This window comes from Rana temporaria, chromosome 5, assembly GCF_905171775.1.
Source record: "Rana temporaria chromosome 5, aRanTem1.1, whole genome shotgun sequence".
NCBI lineage: Eukaryota > Metazoa > Chordata > Amphibia > Anura > Ranidae > Rana > Rana temporaria.
In genome coordinates, this window is record NC_053493.1 from 296,665,987 (window position 1) to 296,688,898 (window position 22,912).

A 22,912-nucleotide genomic window follows, 5' to 3' on the forward strand; every position below is an offset into this window, starting at 1 on the left:
ACCTGTTCCCATGAGATAGATCCTTTCACTTTCGGTTGTCTGCAGGGAAATCTACACAATATATTACATTATATATTTATATTATGTTTTGGCCAATAGAGTAGACCCAAAGCTAAAAAGAAAAAGGTTTTGACTTTAGCGATAAGCAAGAAAAACATTGCAAAAGGTGCTCATGGTATAGCTTGAAATAAATACCACTGCAACACAGAGCCTGATAAAAAACACTTTTATTTTAAAAAATGCTGAAATATTGAAACAGATCGGAAAATAAAAGTGTCTAGTTGACTGTTTTGCATGGCAAAGTCATGCCATCATTTTTGGCCCCCATGGTAACTCCCTCATGGCTTAGTGTGACAGTCTTAGAAAACATATATATGTATATCCAGGAGATGAAGAGAACAATGTGCAGTGCAGGCAGCTGCCAGATGTAGGAGTGTGATCCTTAGCAGGTGAAACACTTGTATGGTTTTAGCATATTGGAAGTTAAGTAAGGTGACAATAATACATTTTTCACTTGAACTACTGCAACTATGAGAATCGTTTCCACTCTGCCAGACCACATTTGAGAATTTGTTTTGGATTGACAGTCATTTATTACAAAATAGCAAAAAATCCAGCTTACGTCAAAAGTGATAGAATCTGTTGGTCGTCTGTGCAGGAATTCTTTACACTTCCTAGTAACACGTTACAATTACATCTTCCATTTCCAGTTTGCTTATACAGATGTGCGTGTGCCAAACAGGCCTGGAATAAATCCATAAATACACAGAGAATGTTTAAAGAGCTACATGCATGCACAGTTCTACCAGGAGAGACTCAGAGAAGGCAGGAAGCTAAAGAACATCTTGCAGCGGCTATGACAAAGGCTTAATCATCCTTGTCTTTAGCTCCATGTTTCAATATACGTGTAAACTCAATGTAATTGAAATTGCCCTTCTTGTCAATTGGTGCCTCTCTGAAAAGCTCATCCACTTCTTCATCTGTAAATCTGTCACCCATTGTGGTCAGCAGTTCTCTCAGATAATCTTCTGGTATGATTCCTACAAACAGAGAGGATAAACAATGAGGTGCCACGTCTCAAGTAGCGGTTCCTTGACAAAGTGCTACCTTTGTTTCTAATATGTTTTAAATCACATAAAATATAACACCAAGATTTATGGTAGACACGCATTTGTATGATGATGGCAATCATTAACCCTTTTATAAACAAAGGTTGTTTAAGTCTAGATGCCCAGGGCAAATATAGCAGCATTGCTTAACTACAAGTCTATGACCAACATGACAACCCCCGAAGTGCACTTGTGCCCAGGACAATGAACATTCAAGTTTTTACATATACTATACAAGCAGTAAAAGAGATTAAGCCATCAATTACTTCTCAAGCTATATGTACTGTAAAGTAAATCGCAACAGGCTCTGAAGTCAGTTTCCAACAACTTACAGCGCCTGTGTGCTTACGTTAGAGGGCTGACAAATCTCTGCTGCCAGGGACCAGAAGAGTGGGGAGCTGTGATTTCAGTGCCTATGTGAACGTTGAAGATGAACGGACAATGCCTATAAATGGACAGGTCAGTTAGACTGGACCACTGGAATGGTTAATATGCCCAGCTGCACCAAATTCTGTGTGCTCCAGTTTTAGTAAATACCAATACTAATGCTTAAGCCACATGCTGCCCCTTCTCAGCCCAAGGACCCCAGCAGCCTGTAGTAGGAGAGACGGAATTGATTTGTAAAAAATCAAGGAGTATTGAACTCTACCCGCCTCATGTAACATGTCACCAGTCTTCCACTTTCTGGTGTAGAATGCCTCCATTCCCATTGTCCAACCAAACCTACAGCTTCTGAGCAGTTTAGTGTGTCTGCAGTCTGACAGTCCTCTCTAGCATTATATACACTCAATGCGTGCGACCCTTCGGCGATGTCCGGGCTTATAGCCAAGGCCCCCCTATACCATGGAAGTTAACAACCACAAGCTTAAGGGAGAACTAAACCCAAGAAAAAAATAAAATATATTGCAGTTTACCAGTCCTTAGATGTGATAGCTGCATTACCTTTCATATATTAGGCCAAACAGATTAACCAAGTACAGGAAATACTCATTGATCTTGTTAGAAATTCAGTGTCCTTGTCCCTTTCTTTAAAGTGGCGTTACATATTTTTTTTTAATTAAACAAACATGTAATTTACCTGCTCTGTGCAATGCTTTTGCACATAGCAGCCATCATCCTCTTTTAGGGTCCCCACCAGTGCTCCAGGCCCCTCTTTTTCAGCAAGTGCCCCCACAGAAACCCCATTTTTCATTGGGGTACCTGTGCTTGCTCCCGAGCCACTCTGTCTGCATCTATTGACAGAGCGTCCCCCGCTTCCTCATCACAGCAGAGGGAGTTTTACCTGCATAGAATGCATTAAGGTAAAAAATAAAATAAAAAACCTTTAAGGCCCCTTTCGGACCATATGTCCGCCTTTTCATCCATCCGTTTATGGATGAAAAAAAGGGACATACATTAATCCCTACGAGATAGCGGGTGAACATCTGCTGACATCCGATCCCATCGGTCCCCGCTATGCTCAGATTCTGCAGACGGAGGAAAATCCTATTTTTCCATCCGTCTGCGAAACTGATCAGGTGAACACTGACAGACGGTCCGTGTTCATCCGATCCCCCCATAGGGGAGAGCGGAGATCTGACAGGGCGGTCCCTGCACAGTCCCTGACCGCCCTGTCATCTGCCGGCTCAGTGGTGATCAACAGAGCGATCCCCGCTGAGCAAGCAGATAAGACATGTACAGATCCTCACATGTGAAAGGGGCCTAAAGCTCTGTTCACATCTAGGCGTTTTTCTGCTGTAAGCCTCAGCTCTAAAAAGCCCCAACAAGACAAATCCCATTCATTTTAATAGCACCTGTCGCATAAAGCAAAAATACCTGTCGCTCCAAAAAAGTACAGGAGCTTCCTTTTTTGGCAGATTACAGACGTTTTCTGCTTTTTACATTGGCGACCTTTTGACCTGTACAAAATCGCGGCAAAAATCATGTGACTTTCTGCCTGAAAACAAAAACGCCTAGGTCTTTAGGATCACTTTAAGTTGAATTGAAAGCAAAAATAATGTACATTTCTTTTGTAAACCACCAACCATCCTTATGCAGTGGAGATGAACAAAAGTCAGACACTTTTGTTGTCCAGCCTGGGTGGTAACCATGGCGCTCTCCAAAATTCAGTGGAGGAGCAAGCATAGCGACCCAGAGACCGAAAGGTTTTCATTTTTTGCGCTATAAACAAAAATAGAGCGACAATTTTGAAAAGATTCATTATTTTTAACTTTGTGCTATATATATATATATATATATATATATATATATATATATATATATATATATATATATATATAATCCCCAGTTTAGGCCGATACGTATTCTACATATTTTTGGTTAAAAAAAAAAAAAAACGAGCAGCGATTTTTATCGTGACTGCGACATTATGGCGGACACATCGGACACTTTTGACACCATTGTAATTTTTACAGCAATCAGTAGTATAAAAATGCACCGATTACTGTAAAAATTACCCTGGCAGTGAAGGTGTTAACCTGTAGGGGGCACTGAAGGGGTTAAGTGTGTCCTAGGGAGTTCTTGTAACTGTTAGGGGGCGTGGCTTGCCATGACACGTCACTGATAGTTGTTCCCGATGACAGGGAACACGATCAGTGAGTGTCACCTAGGCAGAACACGGAGTTGTGTTTAAACTAACATCTCCCCGTTCTTCAGCTCTGTGACGCGATCGTGGGACATCGGCGGCGATAGAGTCCACAGAGCTCACAGCAGGGTTGCGAGTGCGCCGCCACCGGCGTCGCGCACCACCGCACGGCTCGCAAATTAATGGGGGATGTACCTGTACAACCATTTGCGCAGCCGTGCTATTCTGTCGATGTACATCGTCGTGCGCCGGTTAAAGGGCTCTAGTGTGACCTATGGTGTGATGTAACACCCATGTCATCTATCTGAGACCAAGCTCTAAATTAAGGAATTTTTTACCAAGTTAAAAATTTTAAAACACACAGTAAGTAAATAAAACTCAAAAACACATCCCCTTTGGCCTAATATAATTTTTTACGCAAAACTACGATTCAGGCGACACTCATAGATGTACTGCAAGAAAAAGGTATTGTAGCTTTACAGCATGTATAAGACTCAATATTAGCAAGATAAAAGAACACCCATCTTACTTTTAGGCCACTTTCACACTAAGGCGTTTTAGCGCTAAAAATAGCGCCTGCAAAGTACCTCTCCTGTGACTCCAGTGTGAAAGCCTTAGGGCCCTTTCACACGTGCGGACCATATGTCCGCATTTTCATCTGTCCGTTGCGAAAGAAAACGGGACATACATGGGTCCCTATGTGATCACGGGTGTCAGCGGATGACCATCCGCTGACACCCCGTAATTTGTCCGCCTCCGCAAAGATCCGCAAAATCTGACGGAAGAAAATCCTATTTTTCTTCCGTCTGCCGGATCGGATGAACACGGACATACGGTCCATGTTCGTCCGATCCCCCATAGGGGAGAGCAGAGGAAAGACAGGGCGGTCCCTACACAGTGTGCGGGGACCGCCCTGTCAGCTCAGCGGGGATTTTTACGGAGGATCCCCGCTGAGCTGTACGGACACACGGAGGCGGATCATTACTGATCCGCCTCGTGTGAAAGGGCCCTTAGTGCTTTCATACTGGAGCGGTGCGCTTCGGCCGATAGGGGAGGTTAAAAGCGCCCCGCTAACGGCCGAAAACCGCAGCTAAAACTAGCTGCGCTTTACCGCCTATGCTCTCACTGCCCCAAGTAGCCATCAAGTATTTGTTAACCCAAGGAAAAAATAAATACAAAGATCCTGTTCCCTTAAAGCATGTTATACTGCACAGTGTTTGTGCTGTGTCATTTGGCGCCCTGTATCGCCTAAAAAACTGGCTGATCCTGCCTGGCTATACCATTCCCCCCATATATCAGGGCTGCTAAGCCCCGACACCGTGGTCAGAGTACGTGCCTCAATCATCCACAGCCCTGCTCTCCTGTGTCTCCTCTTCCCCCTCCCTCCCTGCCTGCTCGTACCAGTGCATGCTTTGTGATGCACAAATTCAAATTGCAGAAATGTATACTAAAACTCACCAACTCCCTCTTCATCAAAGCAAGCAAATGCATTCCTAATTACATCTTCAGGGTCTGTGCCATTCAACTTCTCTCCAAACATTGTAAGGAACATGGTAAAATTAATGGGTCCAGGGGCTTCATTCATCATGGCTTCCAGGTATTCATCTGTTGGGTTCTTGCCTTAATTAGAGAAAGCAAAAAAATGTCACAAGATACAAAAGCTACTGCGCTACCAGAGCAAATTTTTTCAATGTTCACATGTTAATATTCATTTTTTAGTTTTGACAATTCGTTAAACTTCCAAACATTACAGATTTTCCGAAAGCAAAAACCCTGAATAAAAATGTGGTAGTTGCAATTTATGTCACGTGATTTTAGCTCACCTTTATCAAATGCAAAGTTACAGTAATGTATACAAAGTTGATTTGCACATAAAACACAATACGTTATGCAAAATCTGATAAATTATAAAAGATGAAGTTGCAACAAGTACTGTATTTATTGGCGTATAACGCTCACTTTTTTACCCTGAAAATAGAGGGTAAACTGTGCCTGCGTGTTATACGCAGGGGGCTGTGGAAAGTTTTTTCCCTGAAACTTCCCTCTTAAAGTTAGAGTGCGTGTTATAGGCTGATAAATACGGTAACTACATACCCAACCTATCAAGCCTCAATGCTGAACTATACTGCATCTGAGCACCAAACCAAAAAACACCATTCGATACATTTTTACAATACAAAGCATCCAGGTCTCCATGCTTTATTTTTGCTAAACAATCACTTGAACCCCCCCCCCCCCCCCCCTAGCATTTCAGGCCATGGCATACTTGAGTAAAGGCAAAATTATTCATATAGCATTTACTTCTTGGAATCCATCTGCCCTTAGCGCACACATGCAGGCAGGAGGGTGTGTTTAGTTAAGAAAACCCCTTCCCTGCTGAAGACTACTGGAACGTATCGCATGATTTGTAAACCCGGAAATTAAAGCAGACGTGGTCACGTCCCTCTAGTGACGAAACGGAAGATACAGGCTGCTTAATCAAAGAGCCAGGTGGCTCGATTGTATTTTATATGCCTTAGCTCACTTCTTCGATGTAAGTGAGCATTTTTAATGTTACTTATTAAATGTTTAAGGGTTTAAGGGCTTGTCCCTTCCTTTTTTTTTTTTTTTATGTGGTGCATCCTGGATTGCTACGTTGTTTGAGACATCTTCTATGCAATATTGAACAACACTGAGGGATTTATGCTACCAATAGAGACCCCAGGCTGGGACATTAACCATATGCGCATATTGATCTCCTATAATTAGAGATCACGTCCATCTGGTAAGCGGCAGTGTTATTGTTTGGTGGAGGTACTATCCTGTCAGCACTTTTTCTTGGACTATTGGATTCGTTGAATACTGGGGATATTTAAGTTTATATGGACACTCTGCATTAATTTTTACTATATTCACATTTTTTACTCTTTGTTAATGGTATTCCTAAGGGTTTTTTTTTTCACGGACTGCTATTTATTCACTTGATAATTCTGAGGTTTCTACCCAATTTAGGAATTAACCCCTTCTTGTTATCCTATTAAGGTCTCACAGACCTATTTACAGAGATAATTATTTTTTCACTTGGTCTGTGTTTCATAATTTTAATCGACATCTATCTAGCACTTCATTGTCACATTTTAGCTTACAACAGAGCAGCTCTTCTTTAGACCATTATTATTAGCGTGGTATAACATTTTAGTTGCCACTTTACCATTTATCGAATTAGCGCAGTACACCCCTCTTTTTCATATAAAATAAACATTAATTTGGGTTTTTTTTTTTTTTTTTTAAGAAATGTAGCAGAATACATTTTGACCTAAATTTATGAAGAAATATTATTTGCTTGGAAATTTGCTTGTTTTTTTCTTTCACATACACACTATAAATTGTAATATATACACACAATATAAATTGTAAATATATATATATATATATATATATATATATATATATATATATATATATTATACACACACACATATAAAATTTTATTTATATACAAAAAAAAAAAAAAAAACTGTTGTGATTAAATACCACCAAAAGAAAATGTAATTTGCCTACAGTGTTGCATGACATAGCAATCGCCAGTTAAAGTATCACAGTGCTGAATAGCAAAAAATGGTAAAATCTTCGAGGTCAAGTGGTTAACCACTTAAGACCCGGACCATTATGCAAATTAAGGACCTGGCCCGTTTTTGCGATTCGGCACGGCGTCGCTTTAACTGACAGTTGCGCAGCCGTGCGACGTGGCTCCCAAACAAAATTACCATCCTTTTTTTCCCCACAAATAGAGCTCTCTTTTGGTGGTATTTAAACACCTCTGCGGTTTTTATTTTTTGCGCTATAAACAAAAATAGAGCGACAATTTTGAAAACAAAAATGCAATATTTTTTACTTTTTGCTATAATAAATATCCCCCGAAAATATACAATTGCAGTTTAGGAGTTAACCACTAGGGGGCACTGTAGGGGTTAAGTGTGACCTCATATGCGTTTTTAACTGTATGGGGGCAGGGCTGGACGTGTGACATCATTGATGGTCATTCCCTATATCAGGGAACAGACGATCAATGACAATGCCACAACGAAGAACAGGGAAGGTGTGTTTATACACACACACACACACACACACACACACACACACACACACCTCTCCCCGTTCTTCAGCTCCGGTGACCGATCGCAGGACACCGGCGGCGTTCAGGTCCCACGGTCACGGAGCTTCAGGATCGGGGTCGCGAGCGCGGCGCCGGCGGCACGCTCCGACTCCACGGCTGGGCTTAAGGAATCATGTACGGGTACGCGATTGTGCCCAGCTGTGCCATTCTGCCAACGTATATTGGCATGAAGTGGTTAAAGAACACCAAATTTAGAACAGACATCTTTAATTCTCTATTCTGACAACAGCCCTAAAAACATTACCACCTGAGAGGGAGTATAGCACATTAAAAGCCTCCTGACTTATACCTGACAGCAAGAGGAGGTAGAAACCACAGAAATAATCTAGTGCTTGCATATGAGCAACACGTTGCTACACTAAAATAGGTGCAAACCTCAGTTTACTTAAACAGTAAAGTGTGGATGCGCGGCTCGTTTTGCAGCGTTTTCTGGGATGCAGCAGAAGAAGCCCTGCCAGGTTCTGCCCGCTGTCTCTGTCAGCACTGGGAATATTCACCACCTCAATTTGTTCTGGTCATCACTGTTCCTAGAAGTAATGATATACCAACATAGGCATCTGTTCCTGTGACAGCTGTCAGGAGAATCTCCCTCACTTTCTGCTGCAACTCCATGATCAGAAGTGAAATCTCACATTGGGGCAGACACATTGAACCCATCCCTACTCTTTCCATAGAGGTTTGGTTAAGCATACACTTTACCATTCATTTTTACAGAACTACCACGCGACTTACCAAGGGATGCAAGCATGTCATGCAAATCCTCCTTGTCAATAAAACCATCCCGGTTCTGATCAATCATGTTGAAGGCCTCCTTAAACTCCTGGATTTGGGACTGGTCAAACATAGCAAATACATTGGAGGTTGCGCGCTGGGGGCGCTTCTTGGTGGTCTTGGTCTTTGCTCTTTTGCTTGACATGTTGGCGATTCTGTTGGGTCTAACTGTAATAATAATAATAAAAAAAAAAAAAAAAAAAAAAAAAACAGTAAGTAAGCAAACTTATAAGCAGTGAGCACAGTATAAATTAGGGTTTAAGCCTATTATGTGCAGTGTTTCCCTGTTTAACTAATTTAGGCTAAAGGTTTTACAGACTGGCTTTGGATTATGTCACAGACCGACAATGATATGCTTTGTAAGATCCAGCTTTTTACTCAGAAAGCTTTTCCATTTGGTTTTCTATGTGACAGCTGAAAAGAGATACCAAAACCTGAGTTTCGCAGAGGGTCCTGAAGCAGAAGAGCCTCTTCAGATCAATATTCAATATACAAGAAAGTAGATTTATCAAACTACCAATATAATCATAAAGCAGATAAGTCTGCATTTATTTCATTTACAAAATGATTTGCAGAAGGTTTTGTGCATTTGCAACTTCTGCAATCCTCACCTGACAATGGTGACGTTTTCCAAAGGACTGAAACAGATCTGAGACAGTTGAGACTTTTTATTTATTTATTTTTTAAACATTAAAACTTTTGTCAAATAAGTCCTTGCAGACAGGCTATACATTGGAGCAGTGCCAATTGTGAGCAGCGGAGGAGAAAGTTTATGAATCAAATTGTAATCTCATAGTAAGTCTGTCTCAGGTCCGAATCAATTCACAATTACTGCTTTCCGGATGCATTTTTTTGATGTGTTCCAGTGTATTTTTCCCCACTTGAAGCATTTTGCCACATTCCACATGCGGCCCAAACAGGGGAAAAAAAAAATGCAATATGCTCCATTTTTCTTGACTGCACTGAAATGCAATGCAGTGGTGTGAATTGGGGCAATTGGAATCCTTGTTAAACACTGCCCATGTGTTTTTGATGCAGAAGAAAAAAAACAAACAAAAAAAAATAGGAAAAGCACTTAGTCTCTCTATGCTCCTTTTCTGCACCGCTTTGCTATGTGATAAATCCTTCCTCCACAGGAGCCAAAAACTAGCCATACACTAAACAAACTTGCTTGATTGGCCCTCATAGCCCTACTCCATTTGACAAAGTTTGAGCGACTTTTGCTAAAGGAGCATGCTGGAAATTTTGCCTGTATCCTATTAGTGTATGGCCAGCTTAAGCTAAAAAAAATTAAAATCACAAAAGAACAAGCAAACTTACCTGACTGCTCTTCAAAATGGAAGAGAGTGTTCAGAGCAGGTCTTCATATAGGCTTTGCGATACCCCCGTCATCATCTGGCTTTGCAAGGACACATTCTCTACACTAAATGTAACAACTAAATAAATCTAAGCTTTATTTACTAGTATGAGATCATTGTGGAAACTATGAAGGGGGGGGGGGGGGGGAGGGGGGAATGACAGCTGAATGTGCTGCTTCATTTTAGAAAAATAAATGAATCACAGAAGCGATCAGGGTATTATGCTAGATCAAACATTATGACACCGTTTTAAAAACAAAGAGCATAATTCAAAGTATTGATGATCTATCCACCTTTAGGAATAGTAAAATAATTATAAATTTTACAATTATACAAGAGCCTTTTAGTATTGTCATGTATTCATCACTACAAAAAATACTTTTAGTAGAACAACTTGACATCTGTGTATAGTAGCTTCCCACAACAAGAGAAAATACCTATGTTGTCTAATCAGCAGAAAGTAAAATGGTCAGCAATTATTTTAGGGAACCCACAGACATGAGATAACCGACAAGCCTTATTCAGTCCCATAACTGAGCCGTCGTGCTGATGCTTTACCCCAAAGCTTGTAGTCACCCACTCAGAACACAGTAGAGAAAAGAAATGTCATCTTTTCTCTGACATTCATGTGCTACACATGAGATAAAAGTTTGTGACTGAGAACTAATCAGCCACAACCAGGAAACTCATTTTCAAAAGGAGTCGAGCAATCACAGCCCCATATTTCTTTTATTAAACCTGTAGGTATAAGAGTATGTACACCACCTCCTAGTTCTAACACCTTAGTTCATTCATTTCGTCATAACAGGTTATTTTTAAAGGATGAAATAAATACATATACTGTATGAGAGCAGTTTTACCAGCCAAAAAATAAAAAAATTCTGTCTATCCAGTTCTTTGATTTACACAGCACTGCCCAAGAGACCTGATTGGTCTCTACAGCAGGTAAAGTGTTAGTACACCTTTACGTAAAAGGTGCAGTCATTTAGAATATAAAAAAAAAAAAAACGTATCTGGGTCTCTTGTGTGTTCAGTGGGGGCCGGGGGACAGAAAGCTCCCAGCTGACTGCAGTGTACTAATATAGCACAGGCAGGCCTTCAAGTGTGTATTAATCCTCTGGAATAGTCAGCTTTCTCTCCCCCGGCCCCCACTGAACACAGGGGGCCCAGAGAAGTTTTTTTCCCCCAAAGCTGATCAGGTCTACCTGAAAAACTGACAGACGGACATGATCGGACAGCCTGTGTGAAAGGGGCCTTACCTATAGTGTTTCATATCACTGGAGAAATGTTTCTCACTTATACATGTGACAAAGAGGGAAGCGAGTCACAAGCTACACCATCATGGTAACCACAGGTATCTTTCTTTGCTCCTAATGGTCAAGAGTAAACTGCCCTATATTATTTTATCACACAGCCCATAGGGTTAATATTGCATAATACAATTGACGAGGCAAATGGAATAGCCATTTAATTTATCAAACATTTATTTCTGATTAGGCAGATATATTTGATGCGAATTGTTAGAAGTCATATTGTGTAACAGCTGTTGTATTTAAATGCTATTTACACCTTTATTTGCAAAGATTGCCATCTCAGCTTTTAACCGCTTCAGCCCGGAAGATTTTATCCCCTTCCTGACCAGAGCTATTTTTGCAATTTGGCACTGCATCGCTTTAATTGACAATTGCGCGGTCGTGCGTCCCCCCCCCACAAATAGAGCTTTCTTTTGGTGGTATTTGCTCACCTGTGCTGTTTTTAATTTTTTTGCGCTATAAACAAAAGAACAGCGACAATTTTGAAAAATACAATATCTTTTAGTTTTTGCTATAATAAAAAATATCCCAATTTTTTCTCTACATTTTTCCAAAATCGCAATAGGCATATATTGATTGGTTTGCATTATAACGTCTACAAAATAGAGAATAGAATTATGGCATTTTTATTATTTAATTTTTTATACTAGTAATGGCGGCGATCTGCGATTTTTATCGGGATTGCAACATTATGGGGGACACTTGACACATTTTTGGGACCATTGACAATTTTACAGCGATCAGTGCTATAAAAATGACAATCTTATGTGAACCGAGTATTTTGCATTTCAATCAAGACTCCACTTCAAAGACCCTTTAGCTAGTTCCCACCCTTTGGTAAAACAAATTGTATTACATGGCCCTAGCTAGTTAGAGCAATTATTTTGCTGCCGCTCTCCCTGCCTGTAGCCAACTGCAGGCTTGAATAATAAATACATCCATTTTACAATCTGGCTTCAACGGTCAAAATGTTACCGAACCCAAGAGTTTGGGCTTTTCCCTTACACAACCAAAATGTAGGTGCCCTGCCCACAGTAGCATTGATGCTAAAGACAAATACAAAATACTTGACCGTAAATTCCCAACAAGCTGCAACATGTCTGAATCTAGCCAAAAGACATTTTTAAAATTAACAGAATCACAGTGTTTGCCAATTATGTCACATTCATGACTCGCCTTAGAGGTGTGCCAGATACAAGCCCTGTCATATGTCTACAAATGTATCTCATTACCATGACCCAGAGACCCAGCAAGGAAAAACAGAGAATTATGTAGAACTTGCCCAAAGAACGGATTTGCAAGCATAAGTGATGCTTAAAGGAAAGAGAACTGGACAATGTGGGGTAGTGGCACATATCAGTGGGTAAAGGGAAGGTCAGATTAAGGCACTTGGTCATTTCCTTGCATAACCGATATTTAAAGTGACACTGTCAGCACAGGGTCACTTGTATGTACAAGTATACCTGCTAACAGAAGAGGGAATATACTTATTTTTCAGGTGGTCCTCAGTGTCTGTAACAATGCTACATCACTGCTCCACTGCAAGTATTACTTATTAGGAAAGAACCCCAAAAAAAAAAAGGGTCCCAAAAGCTTGCATCTTCAATAACTTAAGAGGAGAAGTCCAGCCTAAGCTTGTTTGGCTGGAATTCTCCTCTGGGTCACAGGAGTGCAATTTGTTTTGCACTCCTGTGACCCGTTTTCAGCAGGTCTGTAGTCCGCTCTCCGCTGACGTCACTGGAAACAATCCAGACACCGCGACAATAAAGTCGGGATCTGCCAGGTGCCTGGACTGATGTCTGTCTCAGCCAATCAGCGAGCCTGAGATTACTGCTCCCGCCCCTCCACAGCTCAGCACTCCAGTGAGTGTGGAGAAGCAGGATTGCTGCTGATTGATAGTCAGCAGCTCTCCGCTCTGGAATCTGTGAGAACCAAGCCATTGGCGGTGTTCGAAGGATCGGTTCTCAGTGCAGAGGCGGTGGGGGGACTGATGCTGCATCCACCCAAGTATAAAGGGGGGGTGAAAAAAAAAAAAAAAAAGCACACACACACAACACATGTTTTTCCTTTGAAGTTAGTCAAACTTTCTTTACTAAACATAAAATAACATAAGCGTTCTAACTTACCACTATTTCTGGGTGTGTAGTGCTTTAATATCTCCTGCAAAAATAGTGGTCAGCTATTTTATTGCCTGCCTTCTAAGTGCCCCCCCAAAAAATGGGTACTAATCTTTAGGTTACTGGTGGGTGTGCATTTACAATTATTAAAGGAGTTGTAAAGGTTAGTTTTTTATTTTCTAAATCCGAGCAGTGGTTAGTCAGCCAGAACAACTTACTGAGGAACAGGAAGTGAGAAATTCACAGAAAAAAAAACATTTTAGAAGGGAAATCGAAGGAAACGTTTTTTTAGTGAACCAGCCATGCACTAGATTAAAGGAGTTGTAAAGGTTTGTTTTTTATTTTCTAAATAGGTTCCTTTAAGCTAGTGCATTGTTGGTTCACTTACCCTTTCCTTTGCTTTCCCTTCTAAATGTTTTTTTTCTTTGTCTGAATTTCTCACTTCCTGTTTCTCCTCAGTAAGCTTTCCCCCATCATCCGAGCGGTGGTTAGTCAGCCAGAACAACTTACTGAGGAGGAACAGGAAGTGAGAAATTCAGACAAAGAAAAAAAACATTTAGAAGGGAAATCGAATAAAAAAGTAAGTGAACCAACAATGCACTAGCTTAACCACTTGCCGACCGCGCACCGTCGTTATACGTCCACAAGGTGGCTCAGCTGGGCGAAAGCACGTAGTATGACGTCCTCTCTCCCAGCCGCCACTAGGGGCGCGCCGCTCGCCCCCGACTCCCGTGCGTGTGCCCGGCGGGCGCGATCGCCGCCGGGCACACGCGATCGCTCGTTACAGAGCGGGGCCTGGGAGCTGTGTGTGTAAACACACAGCTCCCGGTCCTGTCAGCAGGGGAAATGCTGATCTTCGGTTCATACACTGTATGAACCGAGGATCAGTGTTTCCCCTAGTGAGGCCACCCCCCCACAGTAAGAACACACCCAGGCATACTTAAAGCGGTAGTTCACCCTCCTTCACCTCATTATTCCATCACTTTCGGCATCGTAGCGCGAGCTACGGTATGCCGGTCTTAAATTTTTAATCCCCGTACTCACTGTGCTATTGTTGATTGAAGAATCCGACTCCCGCGGGGAATGGGCGTGCCTATGGAGAGGGAGGATGATTGACGGCCGGCTCTGGCACGTCACGCTCCCCGAAGACAGCCGGAGTAGGTCTCGGCTATTCACAGCGCCTGCGCACAGGCTATGCGCAGGCGCCGTGAATAGCCAAGCCTATTTCGGCTATTTCCGGAGAAGCGTGACGTGCCAGGGCCGGCCGTCAATCACCTTCTCTCACCATAGGAACGCCCATTCCCCGGATTCTTCAATCAACGATAGCACAGTGAGTACGGGGATTAAAAATTTAGGACCGGCATACCGTAGCTCGCGCTACGATGCCGAAAGTAATGGAATAATAAAAAAAAACATATTTTTTTTTTTTTTAACAGGGTGAACCCCCGCTTTAACCCCTTCCCCGCCCCCTAGTGTTAACCCCTTCAGTGCCAGTGGCATTTTTATAGTAATCCAATGCATTTTTATAGCACTGATCGCTATAAAAATGCCAATGGTCCCAAAAATGTGTCAAAAGTGTCCGAAGTGTCCACCATAATGTCGCAATATCGGAAAAAAATAAATAAATAAAAAAAAATAAAAAAAAATCGCTGATCGCCGCCATTACTAGTAAAAAAAATATAATAAAAAATGACATAAAAATACCCCCTATTTTGTAAACGCTATAACTTTTGCGCAAACCAATCAATAAACGCTTATTGCGATTTTTTTTTACGAAAAATATGTAGAAGAAAATGTATCGGCCTAAACTGAGGAAAAAAAATGTTTTTTTATATATTTTTGGGGGATATTATAGCAAAATGTAAAAAATATTCATTTTTTTCAAAATTGTCGCTCTATTTTTGTTTATAGCACAAAAACTAAAAACCGCAGAGGTGATCAAATACCACCAAAAGAAAGCTCTATTTGTGGGAAAAAAAGGACGCCAATTTTGTTTGGGAGCCACGTCGCACGACCGCGCAATTGTCTGTTAAAGCGACGCAGTCCCGAATCGCAAAAAGTACTCTGGTCTTTGGGCAGCAATATGGTCCGGGGGGTAAGTGGTTAAAGGAACCTTATTTAGAAAATAAAAAACAAACCTTTACAACCTCTTTAATCTAGTGCATGGCTGGTTCACTAAAAAAACGTTTCCTTCGATTTCCCTTCTAAAATGTTTTTTTTGGTTCTTTGTCTGAATTTCTCACTTCTTGTTCCTCCTCAGTAAGCTGTTCTGGCTGACTAACCACTGCTCAGATGATGGGGGCATGCTTACTGATGAGAAACAGGAAGTGAGAAATTCAGACAAAGAAAAAAACACATTTAGAAGGAAAAGGTAAGTGAACCACAATGCACTAGCTTAAAGCGGATGTGCCACTAAAAAAAAATATATTAAAAGCCAGCAGCTACAAATACTGCAGCTGCTGACTTTTAATATAAGGACACTTACCTGTCCTGGAGTCCAGCGCCGATCGCAGCAGATGACGAGCGATCGCTCGTCACCCTGCTGCTCCCCCCTCCATCCACGGTGAGGGAACCAGGAAGTGAAGCGCTCCGGCTTCACTGCCCGGTTCCCTACGGCGCATGCGCGAGTCGCGCTGCGCCCGCCGATTGGCTCCCGCTGTGTGCTGGGAGCCGAGTGTTCCCAGCATACAACGGGGGACGAACGGGAAGCAGAGAAAAAACCCGTCTTTTGCCCGTATCGTAGGGCCGGAAGTGGGTGCAGATACCTGTCTGTAGACAGGTATCTGCACCCCCCTCCCCCCTAATAGGTGTCAAATGTGACACCGGAGGGGGGGAGGGTGCCGATCAGCGGGACTCCACTTTAGAGTGGAGATCCGCTTTAAAAGAACCTATTTAGAAAATAAAGAAACTAACCTTTACAACCCCTTTAAGTACTATCATTTCTATGAACTGGCTCTAGCTTATAGTGATGGAATGTTGAACAAACGTGTAGCTATGCCTTCGTGGCAATTTCATCTTTAGAGCCTGCTGTACATGATCTACTGCCTGAGAACAGTACATTTTTGGCTTTATTAACCACTTTATAGTAATCAGTTATAAGGGGCCATACTTCTTTGTTTTACATCAATGTAAGTTTACTTACACTTACATTGGGGGTTATTTACTTATGGCAAATTCACTTTGCACTAAAAGTGCACTAAAAGTGCAGTCGCTGTAGATCAGAGGGGGACATGCAAGGGATATTAAAAATCAGCATTTTAGCTTGTACATGATTGGATGACAAAATCAGCAGAGCTTTCCCTCCTTTCAGATCTACCCCTCAGATTTAAAGCGACTGCACTTCCAAGTGCACTTGTAGTGCAAAGTGGATTTGCCTTTTGTAAATAACCCCCAATGTCTCATTCTTTTAACAATGAAAAAAACTAAGTGGAGACAGGAGGACAGCCAAGTGATTTTCAGGACACCAAGCATGGTGCACTCATGGTCCGATGTTAGTACAGCGATCTTCCTCGCTGAGCCATTGTGTTCTGAATGAGGGATAACCCTAAACATCCCCCCCCCCCAAGAACACTCCGGCCATTGGCTGAGCGCACTGATCGAGAGAGCCAGTCCGCTGCCGATTTTCCAGCATGCTCAGCTGACTCCAGTCGGCTTGGCTGCCTTACACATGGGCCAAATTTCTGCCTGTGTGTACTAGGATTAAAAGCGTTTTTATACCCGAACAAAAAAAAAACTGTAAGGCAAAGGCATAATGAGCTAGTGTGCAGTGCATACTAGCTCATTATGAAATACTCACCTTAGAACGAGGCCTCAGCATCTGATCCCGGTCCACGCCGAGGGAGCAGACATGTTCCCTCAGCGATTCTTCCGTGTTCACGTGTGCGCGGGAGTCTTCTTCCCGGCAAGGTCCAGCAGCGTTCACCGGACCTTCAGCGGCTGCATGCAAAGTGAATATCTCCTAAACCGTACAGGTTTAGGAGATATTCATTTTACCTATACAGGTAAGCCTTCGTATAGGCTTACCTTTAGGTAAAAAAAAAAGAAAGAAAAAAAAAGAGGGGTAATACAACCACTTTAAGGTTACAGAAGAGCTTTTGCAAAACCTGCAAATTCCTCAAGGTAGATACTTGCTGAATTACCTTAGTGTAGATTCAGAACAATCCGCTATGCAACTGTTTTGAGGGAATAAAAAGCTTTACTATGCCCCCAGCCCAGAGCAGTGAAAACATGTTCTTGGTATATAACCATACTGGTCTGCTCTATACAGTTAGGATATGCTTTTTATTTCAAAATAACTTGCAAGACTGGATAGTCTCTAACTGAAAAGGGTGTGACCAAGAAAGACAAACACAATGCACTTCCTTACATGACTAGACTAGTAATTACACAGAATAGATCCTAATGTAGTTAACATCTGCTGTTTGCAGTTCAGTTAACACCACAATCATGACAGCAATAATGTACAAGAGATTCTTCAAATAAGAGAAAACATGTGGAGCCAGAAAATGTCCAGCTTTGGTTATGCAATCCACTCAATCGGGAACATCTGCAATTGATTTGGGGACATTTTTAAAGCATTTCTTACAACTGCTACAGTTTATGTTCTGTTGCATCCGGGAACTTCCCTTTAAATCTTTTTTGAAAAATCAAGAAAAGCAAAAAATGTAAATAAAATTGTGTCAACTTGCAGTTTACGGTTTATGTCCATCAAGAGTTGTTTATTTTCAAAAATGTTTACTTATCTAGAACCGGAAGAGAACATAGACTTGGCTAAACTGCCGATACGTTCTCCTTTGTGTGAGCCTGCATGTTCAGGATCATGTTATGTCTATCAAAGCCGGAAGACTGAGGAAGGAAACTGGTGGTGCCCTACCCAATGTGTACTTTCTGATTAACCAGCTACAGGCAATCTCGAGAAAACCTCCATACACACACACACACACACACACACACACACACACACTTATATATATATAAAAATGTACAATGTTTATAGGATGCGGTCTAAACAGCTGTTAATGTCGGGGGATCAAAACAATGACAAAATGAACAAGACTTACAATAACTTTAATTCAAACCATTTATAATAAATATGGAAATGCATCCATTTATAATTTTTTTTTTTTTTAAATACCTAGAAAATTATTAACTCACTCAGTAGCCCCAAACCCAGGTGTTTCTATAGAAATGTGCGTACTAGATCAGGTATAGGGAGAAAAATAATACTGTCATTTCAGAGTATAAACAAGAGGCCAACACAACGCACGGCCCTTCTGCACTGTTGTCTCCATGATGACTGAAGTCCATTCCTATCCATCTGCACAAATCTTGTTTGATCTCCCTATGGTGGGAGAAATTTGGCCCCAAATGGTCTGGTTTCCTGATGACGTGTCACAAGTGCACTTTTGGCAGATTGCCCCGAAGCCTTCCGGGATGCAAGATGAGGCTATCCCAGAAGGCTGTAGGTCAATCTTGGCATGGCAAGAAACCCAGAAGTGAGGGATGAAAAAAAAAAGGGGGGGGGCTTAAATATTAGGGAATGTGGGTCTGTCTTATGTTGGCCCAATAATGGGTAGATACTGCTGATCAAGGCTCACTGGAGATAATTTGCAATTGGTCTGGTTAAAAAAAAACTCCAACTACTCTTTCTCCAAGGGCGTCTACAGCTTGGCATGGCAGAGCGTGATCAATTGTGCCTTCACGTCTGACAGACCAGCATGGCCAGCTCTGATGCCCCAAAAACATCACATTTCATTCTACCCATCAGAAACAACATGACTGAAGCAGTCATCTATGGGCACCCCTGGTTGGACCGTTGAACAGACTATGTCGTAATGTCCTTTTTGGTTAGCAAATAACGCATGTGAGTCAACATATTCCAGCTTCAGCCTAAAATATAAAACAGTGGTCGTATGACCGTGCCACAGACTGTATTAAGCTTAGAGCCGTTGTGGTCAACTTACTCGATATAGAAGGGCATCAAGTGCAGCCCCTGACATCAAACAGCTGCAAATAACTATCAGTGAATGTAATGCTGCAGACAACTGTCAGACTGGACATGCTACAGGAGTAGCTGGGAGATTGGAGTCATTCATCAACTGGAGACATTACTAGAGATCCCTGCTATTTACTACAGTCCCTTTACCAATCAAGGGTACCGCATCTGTGCTCCCTGCAGCTCTCTTATCACCCCCCCCCCCCTACACGTTAGGCTCCATTCACACCTAGGCGTTTTTACGCCTGTAGCGCGACGCGCACAAACGCCAGAGGGACGAAAAGTAATGAAAGGCAATGGGGATGGTTCACATCTGAACGCCTAAACGCCTGTAGCTCAAAAAAGTTCCGGACCCTTTTTTGTCGCTCCTAGCGCGCGATATGCGCGTATTTGAGCGGTTTTTTTTACATTGAAGTCAATGTAAAACGCCTGATACGTGCATAAACACGCGCTTGTACAAGCGTTTTGACGCCTGTGTTGCTGAAATCCGGAAGAGGTATATTCACCCAGGAAGAGGAATAAAAAATTCCTAGGAGAGCAACAAGTGATGTCAGGGATGATCATTTTTCTTATTGGCTAATATGGAAAAAGACAAAGTACAAAAACGTTGAACGCCACTGTGCGAAAACGCGCGCATACGCGCGACAAAAACGTTGGTAAAAATCGCCTGTACGCCTAGGTGTGAATGGAGCCTTACAGTCTACGATTATCACCCCCCCCCTCCACATTACAGTCTATGATTATTATCACCCCCCCCCCCCCACGTTACAGTCTATAATTATTATCACCCCCCCTCCACATTACAGTCTATGATTATCACCCCCCCCCACGTTACAGTCTATGATTATTATCACCCCCCCTCCACATTACAGTCTATGATTATCACCCCCCCCCTCCACGTTACAGTCTATGATAACCCCCCCCACGTTAGTCTATGATTATCACCCCCCCCCCACGTTAGTCTATGATTATCACCCCCCCCCCCACGTTAGTCTATGATTATCACCCCCCCCCCCCGTTAGTCTATGATTATCCCCCCCCCCCCACGTTAGTCTATGATTATCACCCCCCCCCCCACGTTAGTCTATGATTATCACCCCCCCCCCACGTTAGTCTATGATTATCACCCCCCCCCCACGTTAGTCTATGATTATCACCCCCCCCCCACGTTAGTCTATGATTATCCCCCCCCCCCCCACGTTAGTCTATGATTATCCCCCCCCCCCCACGTTAGTCTATGATTATCACCCCCCCCCCACGTTAGTCTATGATTATCACCCCCCCCCACGTAGTCTATGATTATCACCCCCCCCCCACGTTAGTCTATGATTATCACCCCCCCCCCACGTTAGTCTATGATTATCCCCCCCCCCCCACGTTAGTCTATGATTATCACCCCCCCCCACGTTAGTCTATGATTATCACCCCCCCCCCACGTTAGTCTATGATTATCACCCCCCCCCACGTTAGTCTATGATTATCCCCCCCCCCCCACGTTAGTCTATGATTATCCCCCCCCCCCCCACGTTAGTCTATGATTATCACCCCCCCCCCACGTTAGTCTATGATTATCCCCCCCCCCACGTTAGTCTGATTATCACCCCCCCCCCACGTTAGTCTATGATTATCACCCCCCCCCCACGTTAGTCTATGATTATCACCCCCCCCCCCACGTTAGTCTATGATTATCACCCCCCCCCACGTTAGTCTATGATTATCACCCCCCCCACGTTAGTCTGATTATCACCCCCCCCCACGTTAGTCTATGATTATAAACCCCCCCCTCCACGTTAGTCTGATTATCACCCCCCCCCACGTTAGTCTATGATTATAAACCCCCCCCTCCACGTTAGTCTTTGATTATCACCCCCCCCCCCACATTAGTCTATGATTATCACCCCCCCCCCCCGTTACAGTCTATGATTATCACCCCCCCCCCCCCCCAATAATAGTACAGTAGGTGCTGGGGCCCCTGCAGGCCAGTCATCCACACACATACATGTAGCTCCTGTGGTACTACAAGTCCCAGCCCCCCGGGATGTTAGGCCTGTGTGGTGGATGAACACACCGGGCGGGCCCTGTGTTCCCATACACATAGGTGTAGCGCTGGGCGCGGCCGCCTGTAGGCCAGGTACATGACTGATATCTCCCCCATGTCTATTCCTCGTATGCCGGCCTCGGTCACCCCCCAGAATACTCACCGTACACAGAACGGGGCACACAGACGGCAGACTGTTCTCTTCTCACACACAGACGGAATCACCTCACAACCCCGACCAACACCCCTCACAGACACTCCTCCACACAGTCACTTCCGCATTACAAGCCACAGGGAGCGGATGGAGCGAACCACTCCGCCCGGAGGGGGTCACCGAACCCCTCCACAAAGATTATACCACTTCTACGAGGCGCCGGAGCTGGTCTGTAACGTCTTTACAACAAGCGTAATGTACACATGTTATTCAAGTGACATATAAAATCCTGGCCGTATAAAGATGGAACCCGCCCCCCCCCAGGTACGAGGTTGGTACATTCCACATCAGAGGGCGGGACACATTCCAGCGGGGGTGACGTCTATGAGACATCGGCTGACACATGTCCTTGTATGGAAGCGGAGCCTGAGATCTCGCGGGAGTTGGATTTGCAGAGTGTGAACATGGTATGCAAGGCCGAGAGAGTGTGTATATGATGGATGTCTGAGTGTGTATTTGTGTGTTATGATTGAAGAGTGTGTATGTTATGATGGAAGAGTGTGTGAGAGAGAGATATAATGATGATGGAGGAGTGTATGCTAGTGTTATATGATGGAGTATGTATATGTGATATGATGGAGGAGTGTGTGAGAGAGACATGACGGAGGAGTGTGTGTGTGAGAGATATGATGATAATGGAGAAATGTGTGTGTGATATGATGGAGTATATATATATATATATATATATATATATATATATATATATATATATATATATATATATATATATATATATATATGTATGTATATGTGTGTGTTATATGGTGGAGGAGTGTGTGTGAGAGAGAGACATGATGGAGGAGTGTGTGATATGATGATGGAGGAGTGTTTGTGTATTTTATGATGGAGGAGTGAGTGAGTGTGTGTGTGTCTGTGTGTGAGTGTGAGAGAGAGATATGATGGAGGAGTGTGTGTGAGAGAGATCACCCCAATTCCTGCAACTTTCACACCTCAGATCACCCCAATTCCCGCAACTTTCACACCTCAGATCACCCCAATTCCCGCAACTTTCACACCTCAGATCACCCCAATTCCCGCAACCTTCACACCTCAGATCACCCCAATTCCCGCAACTTTCACACCTCAGATCACCCCAATTCCCGCAACCTTCACACCTCAGATCACCCCAATTCCCGCAACTTTCACACCTCAGATCACCCCAATTCCCGCAACTTTCACACCTCAGATCACCCCAATTCCCGCAACTTTCACACCTCAGATCACCCCAATTCCCGCAACTTTCACACCTCAGATCAC

The 22,912-nt window shown here is 43.0% G+C and overlaps 1 protein-coding gene across 1 annotated transcript; it reads right to left on the reverse strand.

The window, feature by feature from the left end:
- Positions 1–211: 211 nt before the first annotated feature.
- LOC120940894 (myosin regulatory light chain RLC-A) lies at positions 212–21,721 on the reverse strand. The gene is made up of 4 exons (XM_040354023.1): positions 21,605–21,721; positions 8,582–8,788; positions 5,152–5,313; positions 212–1,040 (listed from the first exon to the last, which is right to left on the reverse strand). The coding sequence occupies exons 2-4, from the start codon at positions 8,763–8,765 to the stop codon at positions 868–870; spliced, it is 519 nt and encodes a 172-aa protein (XP_040209957.1). The 5' UTR covers positions 8,766–8,788; positions 21,605–21,721; the 3' UTR covers positions 212–867.
- Between the last annotated feature and the right edge of the window lie 1,191 nt (positions 21,722–22,912).